General features: G+C 47.6%; 1 protein-coding gene across 1 annotated transcript in view; it reads right to left on the bottom strand.

The window, feature by feature from the left end:
• Positions 1-22,990, bottom strand: part of TMC1 (transmembrane channel like 1) — an 86,701-nt gene that overhangs the window by 9,550 nt on the left and 54,161 nt on the right. The window contains exons 14-17 of the mRNA XM_088653161.1: positions 20,238-20,477; positions 16,666-16,791; positions 11,815-11,893; positions 11,588-11,702 (exon numbers count right to left, since the gene is read on the bottom strand). Of these exons, the coding sequence (XP_088509287.1) occupies positions 11,588-11,702; positions 11,815-11,893; positions 16,666-16,791; positions 20,238-20,477 (560 nt within the window). The remainder of the gene's footprint in view (positions 1-11,587; positions 11,703-11,814; positions 11,894-16,665; positions 16,792-20,237; positions 20,478-22,990) is intronic.

The raw sequence follows: 22,990 nt of genomic DNA, 5'->3' as shown, positions 1-22,990 counted from the left end.
TCACTCGAGAAAGTAAAAGGTGAGCAGAGGCTCCTTCCTCTTGTCACTGCTTTGCTTCCTTAGCGGGGACAGGTTAGCCGGCAGGGACACCAGAGAGGGTGAGCAGTTAGGGCCAAGGAGGCTGTGGTCCTGCCTCAACTCCAGCTGGGATGTCAACCTGAGCAGGTGCTGGAAACAGAGGGACTGGATGCAAAGGAGAGAGATCCTGCACCTTTAACAGAAGCACTGAGGAGGAAAAATTGGCACGCAATGGATTTCTGAGGCTTTTCTTGAATGCAGGGAGTTGAATAAGTGATTAAACATATTCATAACTGCAAAACACTTTTTTGTTTAGGCAAAACTAACCTAACATGCAATCTTACTACATTCAGTTTTTTTTAAAAAAAGTATCTTGATTTGTATCTATATTTTTGAAAATTTTATTAAGTCCACTATTTTTAAAGTCCACTTTTATCACTATTTTACTGAATATTCTATATAATTTCATGAAAACTGCTTAAATATTATTATTATTATTATTATTATTATTATTATTATTATTATTAAATATAAATCTTGCTAAAGGGCTCAGTATCTTGTCCTAAACCTTGGTTTTGTATACTCCTCAAAATCGCTTGGAGCTGCAAAGTAATCTCAGAGTTGGAGAACTAGGGAGATTCATGCCGACTGTCTGCTTTTTAAACATATGAAGCTATTCTTCCTAAAACAGTCACCTTTGGATGTTCATAAAATATATTATTTATTTTGAAGGTGAGACATTTAATAACAGCCCTGCACCAGACACCAGGGAAATGTATAACAAATGTGAAGCCAAAACACAAATCTTTGCAGAGACAGGAGCCCATGAACAGGATGAATCCAGAAATAAGTTAAATATTTAAAGCTAAAAATTCCCATAGTTTAAGCAAGGAATTGTGCAAATAAATAGAAAACATCTGTTGAATTTTTCTTCATTACGGCTTGAGGGGGAATCAGTTGCTATTGTGAAATGCCCAGATATATTTACCATGCAGGGTAAATGCAGGGTACCATGTCAGATCAAATGCTTCAAAACTAACCAGCTGATCACAGCAGAAGAGGCAAGATAAACTGTTCTTAATAAAACATTCTACATGGTGAGCAACTTTTCCCCTTGACGATGCTTCAGGACCAGGCACAGGGCATATCATCCACATCATTTTCCTATTTAATCCAGATTGGGGGAGGGGGATAAATCACAGCAGGAATGGTAATCTGGATATAATGGGATGGTGTTCTGATAAGGACGATGTCACGTGGATGCTGCAAAAATCTTGCATGCTGTCATGTGGGGGATGCCCTCCTCTCCAAGGCTTGCCCACCTGCTTGCCATCTCCTTCTGGACCAAAACCACACAACTGTGCAGCAGAAGAGCTCCATTTCCCCACTCTTGTCATTTCTTGCATGCAGAGGGGACAAGTGAACAGGCATCAACAGGGGAGAAACTGCTGGACCAGGAGAATCCACAGAATGGCAAATGCTGCAAGGGTTTGGGTCTTGGCGGGTGCTCAATGATCCCTGCTCCACATTTCTAGATCAGGTCCACCTAGTCCAAAAGTGGACAATATGACATATGGAACCTCATATACAAGATGTAAAGATGATGCTTCTGGTATAGCAGCTCTGGGGAACCTGTGGCCATCCAAATGTTGCTGGACTTCAACCAGCCCCATCTAAGCAGTGCTATTTTTTCTAGAAAAAGGGGTGCTGGAACTCACCATGAACACCTCTCTCATTCTCTTAGAATGGCAATGGTGCCCACCTGAGAGGGGCTGGAACTGAGTTCCAGCTGAAAAAAGCTCTGAATCTAAACATGGTGCACATCAAACCATAACAGTACTGTATGTCCTTTTTAAAATGTCGGGTTCTTTGGGGGGGGGTTAGTGGGTTGTTGTTGTTTTTATTTTGATTATGTATTTTGTGGTTTTATATTTTGATTTTATTCTGTGAACCATCCTGATACCTCTGGGTATATAAATTCAATAAATAACTAAATAATAAAATAAACAGTATGCCTAAACATTGAAGCTCCATGTGTCATTCATAATAGTTGGCATCTGTATTCTGTGCAAGCACCTTGTTACAATCAATTACTATCAGACCAACTCTCCTCTCTAGCAAGAGGAAACTTATCATCTCACTAGAAGGTGGGGCAGAGCTCAGGGCAACCTGAAGCCTGTGGATCTTATATCAGCTAGCCTCTGTTGTCTCGTGTAAAGAATAGTTAGTAATCTGCCATCTTGTCTGAAGTATTGTTTCCTGACCTAAATAAATGTTATATATCCTCCATGAATTTGTCAGGGCGGTGGTGTTTGTTAAGCCATCTAAGCTATGTGTGCCCCCTTGCCCAGATTGTCCCAAGTTTGATGGACGGCCATCCTGACTCTGCCCCAGACACACTGACCAAGTGCTTGGAAGCTGTGGCTGGATGGCTGCGTGGGAGCCGGTTGAAGTTAAATCCTTCAAAGACAGAGGTCCTCTGGCTGGGTTGGGATGACATGGGGTTGGGGAGCCAACTCCCATTTCTTGCGGGGGCTCAATTAGTGCCAGCACCTTCTGTCAAGAATTTGGGTTTAACCTTTGACGCCTCCCTTTCTACGGAGGCGCAGGTTGCAGCCACAGCAAAGGTGGCATTTTCCCATCTCCACCGTATCAAGAAGTTGGTCCCTTACCTTTCTTGCCCTGATCTGGCCACAGTGATCCATGTGACGGTCACCTCCAGGCTTGATTACTGTAACTCGCTCTACGCGGGGCTGCCCTTGAAGCTGACCTAGAAACTCCAGCGGGTGCAGAATGCTGTGGCGAGGCTCCATACGAGGTCCTTGCCGCAGGATCACATTCATCCAGTGCTTTACCAGCTGTTTGTTTGTTTGTTGTTTTTCCTATTATGTTTTATTGTAATTCATATTTGGTGTTAGCCTGGCCGGGGAGAGCGGGGTATAAATAAAAATTTATTCTTCTTATTCTTATTCTTATTATTCTTGGTTCGACCATGTCAACAAGGTATCAACGAATAAAAATGGAGCAGTGAGCTTAGCCAAGCCAAGTTGAGATCTGCCCTCTGGTGGTTCTGTGGTTTCACTACATACAGAAGTGAAGACACATTTAAAAAAACACCAGTGGGCTGTGCATAACAAGTCATTTTTGTATAAAGCAGTGTTTCCTCCAACTGTTTTTGGACTACAACTCCCATCGTTCCTAGCTAGTAGGACCAGTGGTCACACTGGTATCAAGGGAACTTTTTCCACCCACTCCTTTTCATCTCTAAAACTTACGATTTAGATAAAAAAAATTAAAATTATAAACCCTTGAAATACACACAAAATATATTTGTATTTTTTAAAAAGAAAACATACTGCAGTCTTTAATATTTACAGAGAGGACAGTCTGTAATATTCTCCAAATTACATCCCAATTCAGTTAATGAAACTTGGAAACTTAATTCACCAGTATGTCCCCCTGCATAAGGTCCAAGGTTCTACATGAGCTTGTGCAGGAGGTCCAATACCTTCACATGAGCTTGTGCAGGAGAACTTCCCATTGCATTTTAAGCAAGGCGTTGGGTAAAATGCATTGCCATCTGCAAGCACTCAAATTAGAAGTCAGCATTCCTTCTCTACATCTCACTTCAAAGTAACATTGGCTTGGATTCTAACAGCTTCCCCCAAAAGGCTTTTGTGCCTCTCCCTTTCCTTCACTCCCCCAACCCATTCCTGAGGAAGAGGGAGACTCTCTGGAACAGTAGGAAGAAGTCAACCCCAAATGAGGAGAGCTTTTCACACATGCAACACAACCTTTGGACTCAAGCCATCGGGAAATAATGGGAAGGCTTTAATTTTTTTTAATATGTAGGGTTGATTCACATATTTCAAAGCAAATTTTGCACACACTATCTAGATTTGAAAGTCACTAAAGTATTCAGGTTTGTTTGTGGTTTTAGACAATGCTAGCTCTTCTACAGAAATATTTTCAAAGCAACAGCACACTCACATCATTTTCTTTACATTCTAATGGCATAAGTTACATGGCCACTTGACTTTCAGACTTCTAGCCCTGTACTAATGTGATTTGCACCTGGCTTGACCTGCTACTGCCAGCCAGTCAGTGACACTGGCCCCCATTCACTCCTGGACTTGAATCCTGGGCCACCGTGGCTCATGAAGCTGGGTCCCAGCCATATCACCTCTGATATTCGTGCTTGTTCTAACCCCTGCATCTTTCTGTGAGGGTGAAAAATCTCGTTGGATACTTCCCTTTACTACAAGTACATGAAGTCTAATGTTGTTTAATGAGTTGGAACACTTTGCTTATCAGTAATTTGGAGGTGGTCCTGGCATCCTTGGCGGCATGCTTGCAAAGTGTGGGTTTCTGGGAGTGTATCCATTCATGCCACTGACCCTTGGAACCATTGGCCGGGTCACTGCTATCTGTGGGGGAGGCGCAGGGCCCCCTCGTCCTCTGCCACAGGGAGGTTGGCTTCCATTTGCAATACCTGGTTTGTCTTCCTTCTGTTCACCTGGCTTTTTCTTGGTCTCATTCGCTCCTTTTTCTTTATCTGAAAACATTGTTGGGGGGGGGGAACAGGACTTATTTTTTGAACCCAAAGCCAGAATACAAATTCTGGACTGAAACATGGCACAAGTAAGATATGCTTCTGTGGTTGGCACCTAGTGGTCAAAGGTTGGAACTGAGCATGCTCTAGGCCTGTGGTCTTGGGAGGCAGACTAAAAACTGCATAACAGAAATGAAGAAATGAAACTAGTTATTGTTTCAGCCTACCTACGTTATAGCACCCTTCACAAACATTTGCCAAAAAGGTTAGGCTGCAAAGGAGTGACAATCAGTAGTTTCTTATCAGGCCTCTTCAAACAAAACAATCCTATATAATAAAGTGCAAGTGTCTCTGTGTCCAGATTCCCTGTGTCCCTGTGTCCGCGCTACTGCGCATGTGCCCCACGGACACAGGGATTGGATGCAGAGACTGCATGCACACACACACACGCTCTCTCCACCCCCCCACCTACCGTTTCCCTGCGGCCGCCAACCGCTGCTCCCAGCCGGACTGAGCGTTGGCGGCAGGGGGGGGGGGAGAGAGCACGTGTGTGCATCCAGCAAGGACAGGTCCCGGGGTTCGGAGAAGTGCTGCGCAAGCGCTTCTCCGAACCCCGGGATGTCTCCTTCCTATCGGCGGCTGGGGGGGAGGAAGGAAGGAGGAGAAAGGGCTGCTTTCTCCTCCTTCGTTCCTGTCCCCCTGCCGCCGACAACAAGGACAGGTCCCGGGGTTCGGAGAAGTGCTGTGCAAGCGCTTCTCCGAACCCCGGGATGTCTCCTTTCTGTCAGCGGCTGGGGGAGAGGAAGGAAGGAGGAGAAAGGGCTGCTTTCTCCTCCTTCGTTCCTGTCCCCCTGCCGCCGACAACAAGGACAGGTCCCGGGGTTCGGAGAAGCACTGCGCAAGCGCTTCTCCGAACCCCGGGATGTTCTAGCGCCCGTTTACTTAACGGGCTGAATTACACTAGTCTTTAATGTTCCGACTGAGCTGAGGGAAGGCAATCACAAAACTAGTTTGAAACCAGCTAGGAGGTCTTGGTTCAGTATGTAACTGGCAATAGACATTGGACTTCATGCTGTTCTCCTCATCCTGATAGGGAACTGCAACTTCCATCAGCCCCAGCTAGATTGCCAAGAATCAGGAATAATAGGATCTGTAGAATGCAGGACTGGGAAAGACTGCAATAGCCTCCTTCATTCAGGCATAACATGTCACATGTGTTTTTTGGTTGAGAGACTGCTAATCCCACCCACCAAGGTCTTGCGGCCCCCTGCCCACTATGCCCCCTGCCCACATTAGGCAAGTACATCTGTAAAGAGAAGCCTCTTACGAATGGACTTCTATGCACATCGATTCCAGAATAGTGGAAAGCCATTCTGTGGAAGTCTTATCACATTGGTTTTCCTTTGCAGACCCAAATGCCTGGTGCATGAGCCTTTGGGGTGCTTCTGCTTAGCCCCACAGCCCCATTCGACATCCCCCCAGCCACAGCTCCCCAAAAGACCTATCTGGAGACTTGGGGAAATATCCTGAACACACACACCCTCATCTGTCCCGATAAAACCAGGAGATCCTGTTGCTTCACACGAGAGCACAGCAGACATTTTAGGTGCCATTATCTCACCCCACCCCCCAAAAAGCACTTTTAGGGGCTGCAATCTCAAATGAGTCATGTGACTCATGCAGGAGGGTGCTCCCAGAAGACGGCACCTGGTTTTTTTGCCTCGAAATGTTAGAGGGTGTGTGAACAATGGGACAAAGCGGAGTTTCTGGAGGGGTGTCCAAAACTAAGCTGATCTTCACCTGGTTTTCAACAATCCTCCTACCCATCCCACTTCCTACAGAACAGCCATCTGCAAAGGCTTTTCAAAGGACACAGATGGCTGCAGTGCAGAGGAGGAAAAAAGAAGATTTTCTTTTGTGAATTCCCTTCCATTCACTTCTCTTAATATCCAAGTCAATATCATTCATTTTCTCTGTAAAGCTCCTGCAGTTTGTAAACTACAAGTCCCAGAATCCCTGGCAGGAAATGATGCTCTGTGATCACTGACAGCTGAGGAGAGAGCTTGCTGTACAGTAATGGCTTTTAAACTGTTCCTCACTGTTGTGTATTGAGTCAAAGGATTTTATCTCTGTATTATTATTGTCTGTATTTGCATTAGGATAAAGTAACTGCCTTTTGGTTCCAGAGGGTACAGCTACTATTGGTTCATTTAAGCTGCTGTATTTGGATCCTCTGTCTTATTGGTTCCCTCCAAAAGGCAGCACTGTGATTGCCTGATATTGTTCCCTCCAAAATGTATCCCCTTCTAGCTAGTTCCCTGTCCCTATAAATGTAGCCTTCCTGCCCTCACAGTCAGTCTTATTCACTTTAATAAAGAGCTGTTACTAGAGAACTGTCTCCAGCATGTTTGTCAAGAGAGCTGAAATCACAAACCCCACGTCACAACAACTGGCGACGAAGGTGGGATCCGGAATGCTGAGGAGCGGTTAAACACAGCCCTGCCTCAGAGTCCGGATTGCAGCTGAGAACAAGACTCACTGGCCAGCTGAGAAGACGACCCTGCCCGCTAGGACAATGGAGAGTCCAGGGGTATTGGAGCCCTTCCAGCCATCAGAGCCCCACACGTGGGAAGACTACGTCGAACGCTTTGAGTTCTTTGCAGTGACTCAAGGGATCACCGATGCCAGCAAAAGAAGGACCACATTCCTGAGCTACTGTGGGCCCGAGACCTTCAAGCTAGCCAAGGCATTACTTGCTCCAGCGAAGCTGAGTGAGACATCTCTCCAAGATATTCTTGCCTGCCTAACAAGCCACTTGGCGCCTACTGAGACCAAGATGGCCTGGCGGATGGAGTTCCATAAGAGGCAGCAGCATGCTGGGGAGTCTGTATCCGCATTTCTGGCTGAACTCCGGAAGCTCGCTCAGCACTGCGGCTTCCAAAATCTGGAAGAGACTCTCCTGGATCGGTTTGTTGGTGGTCTGAGCAGCAAGAAAGCCAGAAGACGCATCGTGGCTAAAGAAGAGGTTACCCTTGCTTCAGCCTTGAAGGAGGCCACCGCCACGGAGAACTATGAAAGAGAGGAGCTTGATGCCAGTCGCAAGGCCACTAAGCCACAGATAGAAGTTGCGCATGCCATGGACGAGCTAGAGGCTACTCCGAGCCAGAGCCCAGTCCGTGGGGTCGAGTTGGTGCGTCAGGCCTGCACAGTGCACAAAGATCACCGAGGCAGTTGCCCAGGTTGTGGCGGAAACCATGGGCGGAAGAGTTGTCGTTTCAGGGATGCTATGTGCCGGACGTGCGGAAAGACGGGTCACATCGCCAGGGTCTGTAGATCGGCGGCGGCGGGAGCGACAGGAGCACCTAGACTGGAGCATCGCAGACCGCCCACAGCAACTCGTTTTCTAAAGGACTGCCACTACGTAACGGAGATCAACGGGAGGGCCGTGCAGTTTCCAGCACAAGGCAAGGCACACGTCAAGGTGAAGATTGAGGGTCAGCAGTGCAACATGGAGGTGGACTCCGGATCTGCATTCACCATCGTGTCGGACCAGACCGCGAAGACATTCTTCCCCAGGGGTAAGTTGCCCCCTCTGGAGCCCTTCCCGGCAACCTTGCAGTCGTACTCAGCAGGCCGCATCCATGTTATGGGAATGTGTGCTGTGAGAGTACAGTTCCGGGACAAACAGGCTGTACTCAAACTGGTGATTGCGAAGGGCAGTCGCCCCAGTCTCCTGGGCACTGACTGGTTCCCCGCCCTGGGACTGAGTATCTCAGGGCTTAATTCAATCCAAACCTGCCCTGAGATGAGCGAGGCATTATGCAAGGAATTTGCTGGTCTCTTTAATGGAAAACTGGGTTGTTATAAAGGGCCGCCAGTTGACTTCGAGTTGGACCCCGGGGTGGCCCCAATCCGACTCAAACCAAGGCAAGTGCCATTTGCACTGCAACCCAAGATCGAGGCAGAGCTGGATAAATTGGTCAAGCAGGGAGTTCTCTCACCCGTGGACTCTGCTAAGTGGGAGACTCCAATCGTCACGCCCCTTAAAGCAAATGGGGAAGTCAGGATATGTGCAGATTACAAATGTACTATCAATAAGGCACTCAGGGGAAACTCATACCCCATTCCAGTTGTATCACATCTGTTGGCTAAACTGGCTGGGGGCAAGGTGTTCGCCAAAATTGACCTGGCACAAGCTTACCAACAGCTGCCAGTAACCCCACAATCAGCGGAAGCACAGACTATTGTCACACATAAAGGGGCGTTCAGAGTTAACAGATTACAGTTCGGAGTTTGTGTGGCCCCAGGGATTTTTCAAGGGCTCATGGAACGCCTGTTAAGAGGTCTGCCAGGGGTCTTGCCATTTTTTGATGACGTTTTGATTGCTGGAAAAGACCCACAGGAACTGGTTGCGCGTGTCCGTGCAGTGTTGCTCAAGTTCAAGGAGGTGGGATTGCAACTGAAAAAGGAAAAATGCAGTTTTGGGGTGCCAACGGTGGATTTCTTGGGGTTTAAGATTGATGCATCAGGCATCCACCCCACAGATGCTAAGATTAAGGCCATCATCGAGGCACCACGACCACAGAACAAGACGGAGTTGCAGTCATTCCTGGGACTTATTAACTTTTATCATTCGTTCTTACCCCAGAAAGCTTCGGTAGCTGAACCATTACATAGACTTTTGCAGAAAAAGAATGTGTGGCGATGGGGGCGGGAGCAGCAGTAGGCTTTTGACTCCTTGCGAGAAATGCTGAGTAGCAGGAGCGTCCTTGCTCATTATGATGAGTCGAAGCCGCTGGTCCTGGCATGTGATGCCTCTCAATACGGCCTGGGGGCTGTGCTGAGTCATAGGGAACCGGATGGGTCGGAAAAGCCCATCTCTTTCTATTCCCGTACGTTGTCACCCACGGAGCGCAACTATGCTCAAATTGATAAAGAGGCACTAGCAATTGTGTCGGGAATCAAAAGGTTCTATGATTATTTGTACGGTCGCCAATTCTCCATTGAAACGGACCACAAACCACTGTTAGGGTTGTTCAACCCAAACAAACAAACGCCACAAATTCTCTCCCCCAGAATGTTGTGTTGGTCAATATTCCTGAATGGGTTCCAGTACACCTTGACCCATGTGCCGGGGAAACAGTTGTGCCACGCTGATGCGCTGAGTCGATTGCCCCTTCCTGGCGGGAGCAATGAGGATCCTGCTCCGGCGGAGCACATTATGATGCTAGAAACACTTCCGGGGGCTCCTGTAACAGCTACTGATATAGCTGAGAAAACGAGGAAAGATGCTGTTCTCTCCTGTGTGCTCACTTGGGTGGGGAGGGGGTGGCCAGGTGGTCCGCATGAAGAAAAATTCAGGCCTTATGCGACAAGGCAGCACGAATTGTCCATGCATAAGGGTTGTCTCCTATGGGGAGATAGGGTGATCATCCCAGCACCACTGAGAAACAGGGTTCTTGAGACGCTTCACATGGGACACCCGGGAATGGTCAGGATGAAGTCGCTAGCCCGATGTTATGTGTGGTGGCCTGGAATGGACCAGAACATAGAACAATGGGTACGAACATGCAAGGCATGCCAAGAGGTGCGGCCAGAAGTGGCCAGAGCACCAGTCCACTGGTGGGAGCAGTCCAGGACTCCCTGGAGCCGGCTGCACATAGATTTTGCTGGGCCATTCCAAGGGAAAGTCTTTTTGGTTATCGTTGATGCATATTCCAAATGGTTAGAAGTGGCGATGGTCCCTAGCATGGCATCAGCTGCCGTAATCAAGGTGTTGAGGCAGCTGTTTGCAACCCACGGGTTACCTGAGACAATTGTATCAGATAATGGGGCAGCTTTTGTATCCCAAGAATTCAGGGCATTCTTGGCTGATAACTTCATAAGAGGGGTCACATCCGCGCCCTTTCACCCATCCTCCAATGGGCAGGCTGAGCGCATGGTAAGAACAGCCAAAGAATCCATTGCGCGCTTAATGGAGGGTAACTGGTCGGCTCGCATTGCGCGAATGTTATTCTTGCAGCATGCGACGCCGTGTACTGCGACGGGCAAATCGCCAGCCGAGCTGCTCTTAGGTAGAAGACTGGTAACGGTGCTGGATTATGTCCACCCAGATAAAATGCCAAACCGTAATTCAAGAGCAACCCCCCAGGCTGAGACTGACACAACAAGGTATCTCGCCCCTGAAGATCTGGTCTGGGTGAGGAACTATTCACGAGGTCCGCGGTGGGTGGCCGGTGTGATCACCCGGGCTAGTGGACCTGTGTCCTATTATGTGACCTTGGAAAATGGGCAAGTTTGGAAGAGACATATAGATCAGCTGAGGCGCCGGGCGCTCAGCAGGGAGGAGTCAGATAATTCATCCCTGGCTAATGACGCACAGCTGCGAGACCAGAGTGAAGATGGCCCAGAGGTGCAGTCACCAGGGGCTTCAGCAAATGAACCAGGGTCTGCTAGTTCTCAGGATGACGAGGTACAGGTAGGGGACCCTGAGATGTCTGGGACTCCATCTGTTCCTGACGAAACCCCTATAGCAGCCCCTCCACCACAGGTAACACCCAATCCAGAACCTGCAACACCTGTTGTCAGGAGATCAAGTAGAAGTTGTAGGACCCCACAGTACCTGAGGGATTACGTCTGCTGTGCTCACTAGGGGGGGAGGGGTGTTGTGTATTGAGTCAAAGGATTTTATCTCTGTATTATTATTGTCTGTATTTGCATTAGGATAAAGTAACTGCCTTTTGGTTCCAGAGGGTACAGCTACTATTGGTTCATTTAAGCTGCTGTATTTGGATCCTCTGTCTTATTGGTTCCCTCCAAAAGGCAGCACTGTGATTGCCTGATATTGTTCCCTCCAAAATGTATCCCCTTCTAGCTAGTTCCCTGTCCCTATAAATGTAGCCTTCCTGCCCTCACAGTCAGTCTTGTTCACTTTAATAAAGAGCTGTTACTAGAGAACTGTCTCCAGCATGTTTGTCAAGAGAGCTGAAATCACAAACCCCACGTCACAACACTCACCTTGACCCTCCTTTGGATTGCTTGGTTTGGGCGCTGTCTCAAAGGGGTTTTCTTCAACCTCCCCCCGGGCTTGCTGTGCCTTTAGCTTGTTCCTCCTCTTGTTTTCCTCAGCTTGCTAATGTGAAGAACAAAAGTGAACATCCAGAATTAGTCTCACAAATCATCATCATCTAATGAGAAACAAACAAACAAAAAACTCTATCGACAATCTTTTGCAGCATCCTTACATTTTGCAATTTCTTCTTGAGCTCGAGATTCATATCTTGGTACCCTTTTGATATAGCGTTGAGGTAGTAGATACTCAGGCTAAAGGGGGGGGAACCACATATGCGAGTATGTCACATAATTATTACAGCCATTAAAAACCATTTTTAAAGTAGAAATAGGGAGAAATTTCATTCAGTTCGCATTTTGAACCAAAACAGTTGTTTTTCTATTATTTATCTTATTTCTTATCTGCACTTCACCATAAGGTCCCAGGGTGGTTTACAACAAATATAATATTAAAATCAGCTAAAACTAATTACTGCCAAGTAATAATAAATAATAATAATAATTTATTTATACCCCGCCCTCCCCAGCCAAGGTCGGGCTCAGAGCGGCTAACACCAAATATAAAACAACTAGTTAAAATACAACTCAACAACAGGACTAAATACATTAAAATTAAAAATGCAGCCTCATACAAAAGGGAAAAAGAAAGGGAAAATGGGGGAGGGGCAATAGGGTGGATCTTAATATCTCATGTGCTAAAGTCCAGGGTAAAGAATATTCTTCTCTGAATATTTTGATACAGTTCTCTAATGACAATGTGGATATTAGGGGAAAGTGTAAATAAAACTGCATATATTAATGAAAATAATGTACAAAATGCAATATATAAAAAGTAATTTCTTTCACTTGAGAGAATCCAAAATTCATACCTGCCAAGTTCCTCTCTGAAAAAAAAGGGACTGGACCGAAATTAGCATACTGGAAGTAGCGCTGCCGCCATTTTGGAACTGGGCGGAGCATGCTCAGAAGTGACTTTTGATGCTGCTGTGCCCAGTTCCAAAATGGCTGTCGCACCAGAAGTCGCACTGCCGCGCCAGAATAAACTGGGGAAAAACAAAATAATCTGTTTTTCCCGGCTGGGGACAGCTGGAAAAACAGGGTGTAAGAGAGAGGGCTTGCAGAGAGCAGCCCACTCTGCTTACTTCCATCAGATGAGAGAGCAGCAGCAAGTCTGGGAGTTCAAATCAGGAACAGGAAGGGTTAAGACGGGTCCAGGGCTCTGCAGAGTCCTGGTGGCTCAGCTCCAGGTTGGTAGCAGGGAAGCAGGGGAGGAGCTAGCTTCAGCAGGGGCTGGAAAGGAGGGAGGAGAGAGAACGGCACCTCAGGAGCCTGGTTTGGGACCACGGAGGACCCATAGAGCAAGGAGGAGGGGCGTTTGGAGTCTTAAAAGGGGGGTCAGAGCCCACGAGACGCCATTGTGGGCTTCTGCCCCATGCAGAGCAGACATGATTTGAGACATCTCACCACTGTATATAGCATGCACAATAAAACTATGAAAATCCAGAGGATGTGTGGAGTGCTTACTCGGGAGTAGCCAACACCCCATCTGTGACAGCAAGCCCACAATCTTTTGATGGCTACCCCGAGGGAAGAGGGCTGCAAATGGAGCAGCCGGCATGAAGTTGGCAGCATCTAAAGCAGAAGAGAGAGATGCCGAGGGAGGATTGGCATGAGTTGCCAGCACCCTGCAACTATGGAACGGCTCAAGCACCAGGTAGGCACCCGGGCACAGGGGAAGCCAAGCTTAGTGAACCGAGCAGCTCTGAACACAGCCAAGCCGGGGGAGCGGAGGCTGGACAAGCAGAGAGGACACTCGGGACGGGCCAGCACTTCGTAGGGCGACCCTCAGCACAAGCTGGCTCTAAGACTGAGAGGCATGGTGGCGTGGAAGTGCAGGAGGCTGAGAGGCGAGTCCGGGCAGAGGGGACAGACGGAGGGGAAAGGCAGCGGCCACAAGTTCCCATACAGTCCCGGGGAGGCAGCTGCAGCACAGCACAGCCCCCTCCAGCCAGATGTGATGCAGAGGGACAAAGCCCGCGCGCGGGTACTTTCAAACGCTGACGCGGGAAAACAGAGGAAAGAGAAAGGCGGGAGATGCCTTTACAATGCACCCAGCCACTGGGTGGAACACTGCCCCCAGAGGAAGGAATGGCGAGAGCAGGCAGGCACAGACACAAGCCTGGATGCCAGATCAGGAGGGGAGGGGCCAGGCAGAGCACCAACAACTGAGCCCTCCTGTAACATCCCACAGCACGACAAAGAGATGGAAGTGAGTCTGCAGCTGCCAAGAGGCCAGACCCAGGAGACAGTCGGGCTTCTCCGCAGGGGCAGCAGCGACGATTTCCTATCGGTGGACTTGGCTAAGCAGGATCAGATTCCCATTTTCCCAAGGGAGCTGCCCATGAGCGTCTTGACCGTAGGCGGCCGGGAATTGCAGGAGGGTGAGGTCACGCAACAGACCCCCTCTCGGAAGATGACAGTGAACAAGCACGCAGAAGTGGACAATGATCCTGTGGGCAGCCAGCGCCGGGGAGATCTCACCTTTGGAGATGCAGACGGCAAGGAGCACTGCAGGAAAGAAGGAGAATCCTCAGGATCGCACCACATCAGCTCCCCAGGCGGATGGAACGACGCAGAGGCGGGGATGCAGGAAGAGAAACTGAGCCAACTCACCAAAGAGGACACTTTTACCCAGAACATACGGAGGGACTTGAGGGAGAAAAAGGGGGCAGGGGAAGGGCTTGCAGAGAAAGAGGGGTTACTCTTTAGCAATGATGCCCGGTATATGCCCCAGGACTCCCTCAGAGGGAAGATTCTCAGGCAATATCATGACAACCCCACGGAGGGGCATGCAGTACATGTCTTCACGAGGCTCACACCCAGTAAGGCCAGTCTTGGGCGAAACCCCAGAGCCTTCCCAGAGCAGGGGGAGGGGGAGATTGGGGGACCACCTATTGAGGCATGGGGTGAGAGGAGGGAGACAGTACACCAACAACTGGATGGAGACGTGGCAAGGGGCAATGAGGCTTACAAGGAGGGGGCAGACCATCACAGGGGACTGGAGAAGGTCTTCCACGGAGGGGACAGGGTCTGGCTGTGGTCAGAAGGCCTTCCCATGGGGGGAAGGGGGAAGAAGCTGGCACCCAGAAGGCTGGGGCCCTTCAAGGTTCTGACACAGATCAACCCTGTCACCTTCAGGGGGGAAGCACCTACAGCGAGAAAGGTCCATCCCGTGGGTCACAGGTCTTTGCTCTCACACTTTAGGGAAAGCCCAAGGTTCAGAGGGCGTGACACACATCCAACACAAGACGCTGACAGGAGGGAGGGGGAGGAAATCACACAAAAGACACTAGACAGAAGGGTGGAGGGAGAAGGCAGCCAAGAGGTTCCAGAAAGAAAGGAAGAGGAGGAGGTCTACAGTGCCACAGCGAGCCCGGGCTCCCGGTGGGGGGAGGGGGGGTTAAAATGTCTGATGGCCAGGCAGGGCACTCCTGCTTCCCAAAACGCGGAGGCAACCACGCACACCATGCAAGGGGAGGACCGCACACTGGAACTGCACGCTCCTTTCTCCCACAGACCCAAACCACCACACGTCAGTAGCACAGGGAACACAGAGGGGGAGGGCGATCCCAGGTGGGGAGCAGGGGAGACGCAGACCCAAGGAGCCCTCCGGGAATCGGAAGCAATTTTCCAGAGGGAGGAGGAGGATGACAACGGAAGGAACTACACGGACCAGCCACCCAGCACCGACGGGGAACAGGATTTTACACACACTACAGAGGAAGAAGACCTGTCAGGCTTCCAGCCCTCTTTACAGACATCAGACCAGGCAAACCAGGCCTCAGAAAGGGGGGGGAGCCTGGAGGGGGGGTGGATGTAAGAGAGAGGGCTTGCAGAGAGCAGCCCACTCTGCTTACTTCCATCAGATGAGAGAGCAGCAGCAAGTCTGGGAGTTCAAATCAGGAACAGGAAGGGTTAAGACGGGTCCAGGGCTCTGCAGAGTCCTGGTGGCTCAGCTCCAGGTTGGTAGCAGGGAAGCAGGGGAGGAGCTAGCTTCAGCAGGGGCTGGAAAGGAGGGAGGAGAGAGAACGGCACCTCAGGAGCCTGGTTTGGGACCACGGAGGACCCATAGAGCAAGGAGGAGGGGCGTTTGGAGTCTTAAAAGGGGGGTCAGAGCCCACGAGACGCCATTGTGGGCTTCTGCCCCATGCAGAGCAGACATGATTTGAGACATCTCACCACTGTATATAGCATGCACAATAAAACTATGAAAATCCAGAGGATGTGTGGAGTGCTTACTCGGGAGTAGCCAACACCCCATCTGTGACACAGGGGTTTCCCGGGGAAAACGGGAGACCTGGCAGCTATGCCAAAATTGACAGATTCATCCATCTTTGTTTTAAGCAGAGTGATATAACAACCATCTTGCTTACCAAAAGCTGGTGCAAGTGAATTGGACCCTAGACAAAAACTATGGTTTGATATTTCTAGAGTCCTTGCAATGCTGTGTCAAGTACTACTTTACACCACCACATCCTTTAGTTGCTACTTCTTCCTTGAGGCATCTCCCTGCTTGGCCGCTTTAAAGGAACTCTGAGGTGAAGCTGCCATCAACAATAATCTCAGAATTCTGGCAGGGATGTCCAACAGGTAGATCGTGATCTATTAGTAGATCACTGACGTCTGCGGTAGATCATTGGTAGATCACTGGCTCCCCCCAAAGAAGCTGAACAACTGCGGCTCGGCTCCCCTTAAAAAAGCTTAACATTTCACGTTCCCCCTGAAAAAACTCAACAACTTTGATCCAAACCTCCCCAAAATGGACCTTCTTCCTTCCTAAAAAAAGCTCAACAACTTTGACCTGAACCCAAAAAAGGGGGTAGATCGCTGCCCACCTTTCCCGCCTTCCATCCCTTTACCCCTCCTGCCTCCATTGAGTAGTGAATGCATTCTATGTACTGTATGTCTAAAAAAAGGGGGGGGATGTATTTATTTTTAAGCATAGAAATGTGTACTGTACATACACCATCAGTAGTATGAAGGGCAGGATCACACCAGGGTTTGAGAGAAGTCTGAAAACCTTCCGAAACCAGGAAGGGAAATCATGCTCCAGAGTTTCTCCAATGACCTCAAACATTCTGGTTTTCCCACTGTTAGTGCAAAGACACACAGAGATAAAGGGTGGGAATGTAAATAGTGTTTTTGTTAAAGTAATACTAATAACAAATACAAATATTATTTATTTGTGTAGCTGAAGCAATTACAAAAAAACACGAATAATTCACATCCATAGTAATACCAGAATATAACCTAATCAGCCTTTATTGCTACCAGATATATTAAACCACTCAAGGAATTGTAGCTTTTGGAGGGGAACAGGGGTCTCCTATCAACTCTCAGCACCCTTCACAAATTACATTTCCTAGAATTGTTTTTTTTGGGGGGGGGGCAATGACTATAAAAAATGGTATAACGGTGCTTTAAATGTAGTGCAAATGTGGCAGTTCACATGGCTGAATGCTTGTTCATCTTTTCAAAAAGGGTGGTGGGCTCCTCCATCCCAAAATACCCCCATGAGGAAAATTAGATTTCACAGAGGAAGATTGTAGCCTAGCCTTTTCACTGATATGTTAGTTTTCTATATGTTGGAATTCGGCGTGCATGAGCCTGCACCCAAAGTCAAGGCATTCTCTCTAGCAGTGGTTTCTCCTGCTGCATCTTCCTTCCTATAGCCCAGGGCAAGTTACCAGGCAGCAGCTCACAGGAGGGAGAAGAGCAGGGACTTGCTCACTTCCACCCTGCTCACTGACATTCAAGCAGGGGCACTCACGCTTGCAAGCAACTCAGTTGAATCCTGAGAACATCTGGAGAAGAATTTCATACTGCTGACACTCCTGCATTAAAAGAGCCCTGGAGGGTATTACACATTTATTTGTTACGGGGCTTTCCATGAAAGTGCCGTGTGTTGTTTCATGTGTGCTTTTTTACAAAATAGTGCAAGAGTGCAAGCAGTTAATGAGACAGTAGGGTCATTATATCCTTGCACAAGTTCTGGGGCTGCACATATACAGATTCACCTCTAGATGTCGCACATGGCTTTCCATGATTATAAATGAAAACATCCCCTGTTTTCAATCCCCTGTTTGAAAACAGGATCCCCTGTTTTGTAGCTATTGACTTTCTTGAGGTCTTTTCCAGATTTTGAAACAAAGGAGCATGTTAATGAATCTTATCTTGAGTGTGAGAGCAAAGGACCTGGGTTTCCACACAGCTCAGTAATAATTACCAGGATTGTTGTTGACATCAGTGGCCCTTTGCTGAGTAAGAAAAGCACAAACTTGTGAGATATTGCCAAGATCCACAGCCACATGGCACCGCTGTGCAACCCAGGTGAGGGATGTTTTGGTGGGACAGCAGTGGCAGGGCCGGGTGGTACTTCCTGTTTCGCCTCAAGCGGCAAAGAGGGATGCACTTTCTCTAACTGGAAGGGAAAGTGAAAGGGAGGTAGCATTCTAAGTATCTTGGGAAGCAGTCTAAGCCAGTGCTGGGATACTAGATCAAGCCAGCAGGCCAGGACCTGAAGATTGTGGGCATGCTCCAGTTTACTCTTCATCCAGTGCACTCCCACTGCAGGTTTGAGAAGCAGTGCGCACACAATGTTTGCCACAATTCATATCCATCCCTACTCTATCCTTATCTTTCCAACATAAATATCCCTCATCTAGCCAATCCCAGTAGAGCTTGCTATCTGCCAGCCCAGCTTGCAAAGAAACAATCAGGAACTCACTTGAAGTTGTCAATTGTTCCTTTGTAGCCATGTCCTTATCTGCCCAACATTTAATGCCACATATCACATCAGATGTTGGGCAGGTGGGTATGATTTGAGAAAAACAGTCTCTCTGGCCAAACTGAGACCTGTGCCAGGCAGTGGGAGAATATGCACAGTTGTTGAAGGAAGCAGAAAGACACAGAGAGTAGCAGAGAAGTGGCATATCATCAGTAACGTCTTAAGGGTATCCAGCACCGTGGTGCAAGAATCCTCCGGCACCCCCCCCCACAGCGACAGTAGCACGCGGCTGAGGGGCGGAGATGGAGGATGGCGGAGATGGACGGTGCGCACCACCTGGCGGGGGGCTGGCCTGGGCGCAGAGCCCACCTCCCGCCCTCCTTGGCGCCTCCCTCCAGTGGCCGCTGCGGGACGTGGCAGTGGCGCGTGGCCATTGAGCTTCCTCCATGAAGCAGAATCAGAGAGACTCCTGCCTAGAGTGGCAGCAGGCGCGTGGTGCCACTCTAGGCAGGAGTCTCGCTGATTCTGCTTCATGGAGGAAGCTCAATGGCCGCGCGCTACTGCCGCCGTGGGGGGGGGGACCAGCAGCAGCTGCTCCCAGACACCAGCTGTTCGGCACCCCTTCCGCACCCCTGGTGGCCAGCCACCCTGGCGCCTTGCGCCACCCAGCCCAACATTTCTCCAATGAAAGTAGGGACATCCTATTCCACCACCATTTTACTATTTATACCCCACCCACCTGACTGGGTTGCCCCAGCCACTCTGGGAATAAACTTTCCTACACAGAACTACCTTCAGATGACTCAGGGGTCACATAATTCAATAACCTCCAATATTTCCCTGATGAAAATAGGGATGTCCTAAGGAAAAGCGGGACAGTCTGGGATCAAATCAGAATCTGGTACAGCTTCTGTAAATCCAGAACTGTCCCTGGAAAATAGAGACACTTGGAGGATCTGAGCAAATAATGACAAAACTCCAAAGAGATTTAAAAGGTAAAGACAAATGGCTTGTTCTGGAAAAGCAAAGGGGATGGGAAGTCAGTGTACAAAATTGAGGACAATGTGACCCAGCTAAATTCACAAACACTGTTCATTCAAATAAAGCAACAGGCCATATTCTCTTTTTTAAAAATGCTGTAGAGCTATGCGGATATGATTTGTTTTGGCAAGCAAAATATTTTCTATGACTCCTGGAAATTGAAACAAGGCATGAGTAATAGGCGTAGAAATGTAAAAATCAGGAACAATCCCACATTAACATCTCGTTCAATTTGACCTGTACTTTCCCCTCCTACATTATTTCTCCCCCTCCCCAGTTATTGTATCCCACTTGTATATATTTGTTCCTGACTTTTTTCCCATTCAACATAATAAATGCTGCATGCAGAATGCAGATCTTGAAGCACAACTGAGACAGCCTTGTCCAGGTACCCTGTGCAGTCAAAAAATGTTTACTCAGACTAACATAAAGGCCCTGCATTGGACTGGAATTATTAATTTTTAAATATAAGTGACCCTGTTATCTGTTGACATATACAATATACCTTTAGAGCCCATTTGAAGCCCATTTCCCACCTCTAAGAATTCTGGGCACTGTAGTATACTTGTCATAGAGTTCAAATTTCCAGCAGTACTGAACAAACTACAGTGCCCAGAATTCTTTGAAGGGGATAATGGGCTTCAAATGTATAGCATGTATACAGTCCTTGTCACACCTATCTTTCATGAGAGCGCATCCAATGTTATAGTTATTTATTCAGTAATCCTACATCTGACTTTGAAGAAATGGATATAAAATGCAGTAAACCTGAATGGACCACAATCAAAGGATGGAGGGACGGAGACAACTGTGTAGACAACCGGCAGCGTGGAGAGGAAGAGAATAAACAGCAGCATGGCCATGTAGAAGTTGTTTGATCGTGAGGCTTTGAAGACTCTCTCATGGGGAACATTGCAGCACATCACAGCCCAGCACTGCAGGTACATGGATGTATGGAGACGGATGACGTTGATCGCCGGCAGACATGGTGCATAAAAAGAGCCCATCCTATGAATAAGCCATTTTCTCATAAAAATCTACAAAGGGGGTTCTATGGCAGTAATTCTTTAGCTTTTATATCCATTTGCTTTCCCAGCCACAAACCCTTGAATCTTCTAAGGATTTGCCCCTCCCAACACTCTGCTAGTCCATATTGGACAGCCATGTTTATAAAGATTAAATTAATATGGTTCTTCTTATCTTATCACAGATACACAATAATAAACATGATAAGCCCCCTGGGGAAATGCATGCATGCACACACACCACACACAACACAGTTCCCCCAACCTGGTTGGACTGATCTATTATTATCATTTATTACAGTTGCCAGATAGTTCGCATTGTTTCCTGAATCAAAGTGTATCTCATTTTGTCATAGAGTGATTGTTTAGCAATCCCTACAGGTAGTGCTTACTGGTATTTGCAAAAGCGTGAGATTAAACTATAGGGAGCTCATGTAATTTTTCTCTGCTCTTCTTTTCTCTTCTGCCTGGTATAGAATGGTTTAAACTGAATTGGGATCTAGCAGAGCTAAAATGGAATTACACCAAACAAAAGAGAAGAAACATTATGACAATGTATGACCTTAATTTTGAGGTAACTATCAGATTTTTCCTAAAATTTTATGCAAATTTCAGTTTGCATTGAAAGCTGATGTCATCTGTTTCTGGGAATGCATATGAAATCTGATTTTTGGGGGGGGGGGCAACTGTCCCCAAATGGGGTGAGTGAAATGGGATGAGTAATATATTTGAAAAAATAATTTCTGGTATTTCACTATTCTCTGCCTTAATGTAATAGTTCAATATCATAGCTGGAAGGTCAAAACTACCTTCCAGCATACCTGTAATATGCTGGTGGGGAGCTATTCTGGGCAAACATTAGGGCACAGAATTCTGCATTAGCTGCAATTTCAAAATCAACCTCAAGGGCAGCACACATAGAACACACTGCAGTAGTCCAGTCTTGAGGCTGCCAAGAGCTGCACCATCGTGTCCTTTCCAGGATTGGTTGTAGGTGGTGTACCAGTGGAAACTGGAAGAGAGCCCTCCTAGCCACTACAAACTTCTACGCCTCCAGTGGCACGGATGGATCTAGGAGGAACTCTCTCAAACATGTCTCTCCCATTTACCAGTCTCTATAGCCACAACAGGTGCTGTAACCTTCCAATAGTTTGGCTTCACCCCCAAAGGCACATTTTACCATTGTCTCCCGAGACAGGGATGCCAACCAACCACTCTCAAGCTATCTTCCTGCTTCTTTATAATAGTTTGTTTTATTCAAAATTGAATAGTTTATTCCTAAATTAATAACTGAATGCTGTAGCTGAAGGGTCAAACTGAATTTATTACAGCACTAGCTGGCCCAGCCACACATTGCTGTGGGTTTTTTTTTGGGGGGGGTTATTGATGCCATTTGTGTTTTGAATGGTAATGGTTGCATAACTTGTTTTTGGTTAGTGTTTTTATGTAATATGCTTTTCCGGATGTTTCAACTTTGTGCTTGTATTTATGGTTTTTATTTTTTTGGTCTTCTTATGATTGTGCATTTTCATTTGTTTGTTTTGGTCGTTTTTTATGTTTTGAATTTTAAGAAGTGTGATTTCCCCCCACCCTGTTCTGATTCATGACGTTTCCTGTCCCTTCCTTCCCCCACCCTCGGTTTATCCCTGTGATTCCCCCTCTCCCGCATGCAGTTGTTACATAGATGATAGATAGATGATAGATAGATAGATAGATAGATAGATAGATAGATAGATAGATAGATAGATGGTAGGTAGAGATAGATAGATGGATAGATAGATGGATAGATGGATAGATGGATAGATGGATAGATAGATAGATGATAGATAGATAGATAGATAGATGATAGATAGATAGATGATAGATAGATAGATGATAGATGGATAGATAGATAGATAGATAGATAGATAGATAGATAGATAGATAGATAGATAGATAGATGTGGCTTAATGGGTTTTTTATGGTGGTTTTTTTAGAGGATTGTTTAGTAAGGTGGTGTTTTGTTTAGTTTTGTAGGGTCTTTTTTGTTTGTGGCTCAGAGGTGGGTAGGGTTTAAGATGTGGGTGTGGTGTGTTTGTGTGTTGTGGTGTATTTGTAGTGTGGGGAGTTGGTGTGGTGTGTGGTTTTAGAGATTTTGGTATGTGTTGTTGTGTATTTTGTATGTTTTTGTTTGTGGATTGGTTTTTTTAAAATTGTTTTGTCCCTCTCCCCCCACCACTGTCCTCTCCCCCCTGGGCTTAGTGGGGGCCTGGGGGCCTGGCAGGGGACTACATAAAACAAAGGCCGTGCTGCAGCCTGCGATCCGGGCGCTTGCCCTCTCCCCGCCTAGGGGTCTGGTAATGGCCACCTTGGTGGTTTCAGTTGCTTGGTTGATGATGTCATTATTTGGCGCCGCCCTTCAGAGCTTTTGCTGGTGACAGCGTGCGATATGCCTTTCTATTGGATGCTGCTGGAGTCTTCAGAGCTTTTGCTGGTGATGTCTAATTTGGGCACCAC

The sequence above is a fragment of the Zootoca vivipara genome, chromosome 10, assembly GCF_965207765.1.
Source record: "Zootoca vivipara chromosome 10, rZooViv2.hap1.1, whole genome shotgun sequence".
NCBI lineage: Eukaryota > Metazoa > Chordata > Lepidosauria > Squamata > Lacertidae > Zootoca > Zootoca vivipara.
The sequence above is the reverse complement of the archived record's forward strand: the minus strand, read 5'-3'. Positions and strand labels throughout refer to the sequence as shown.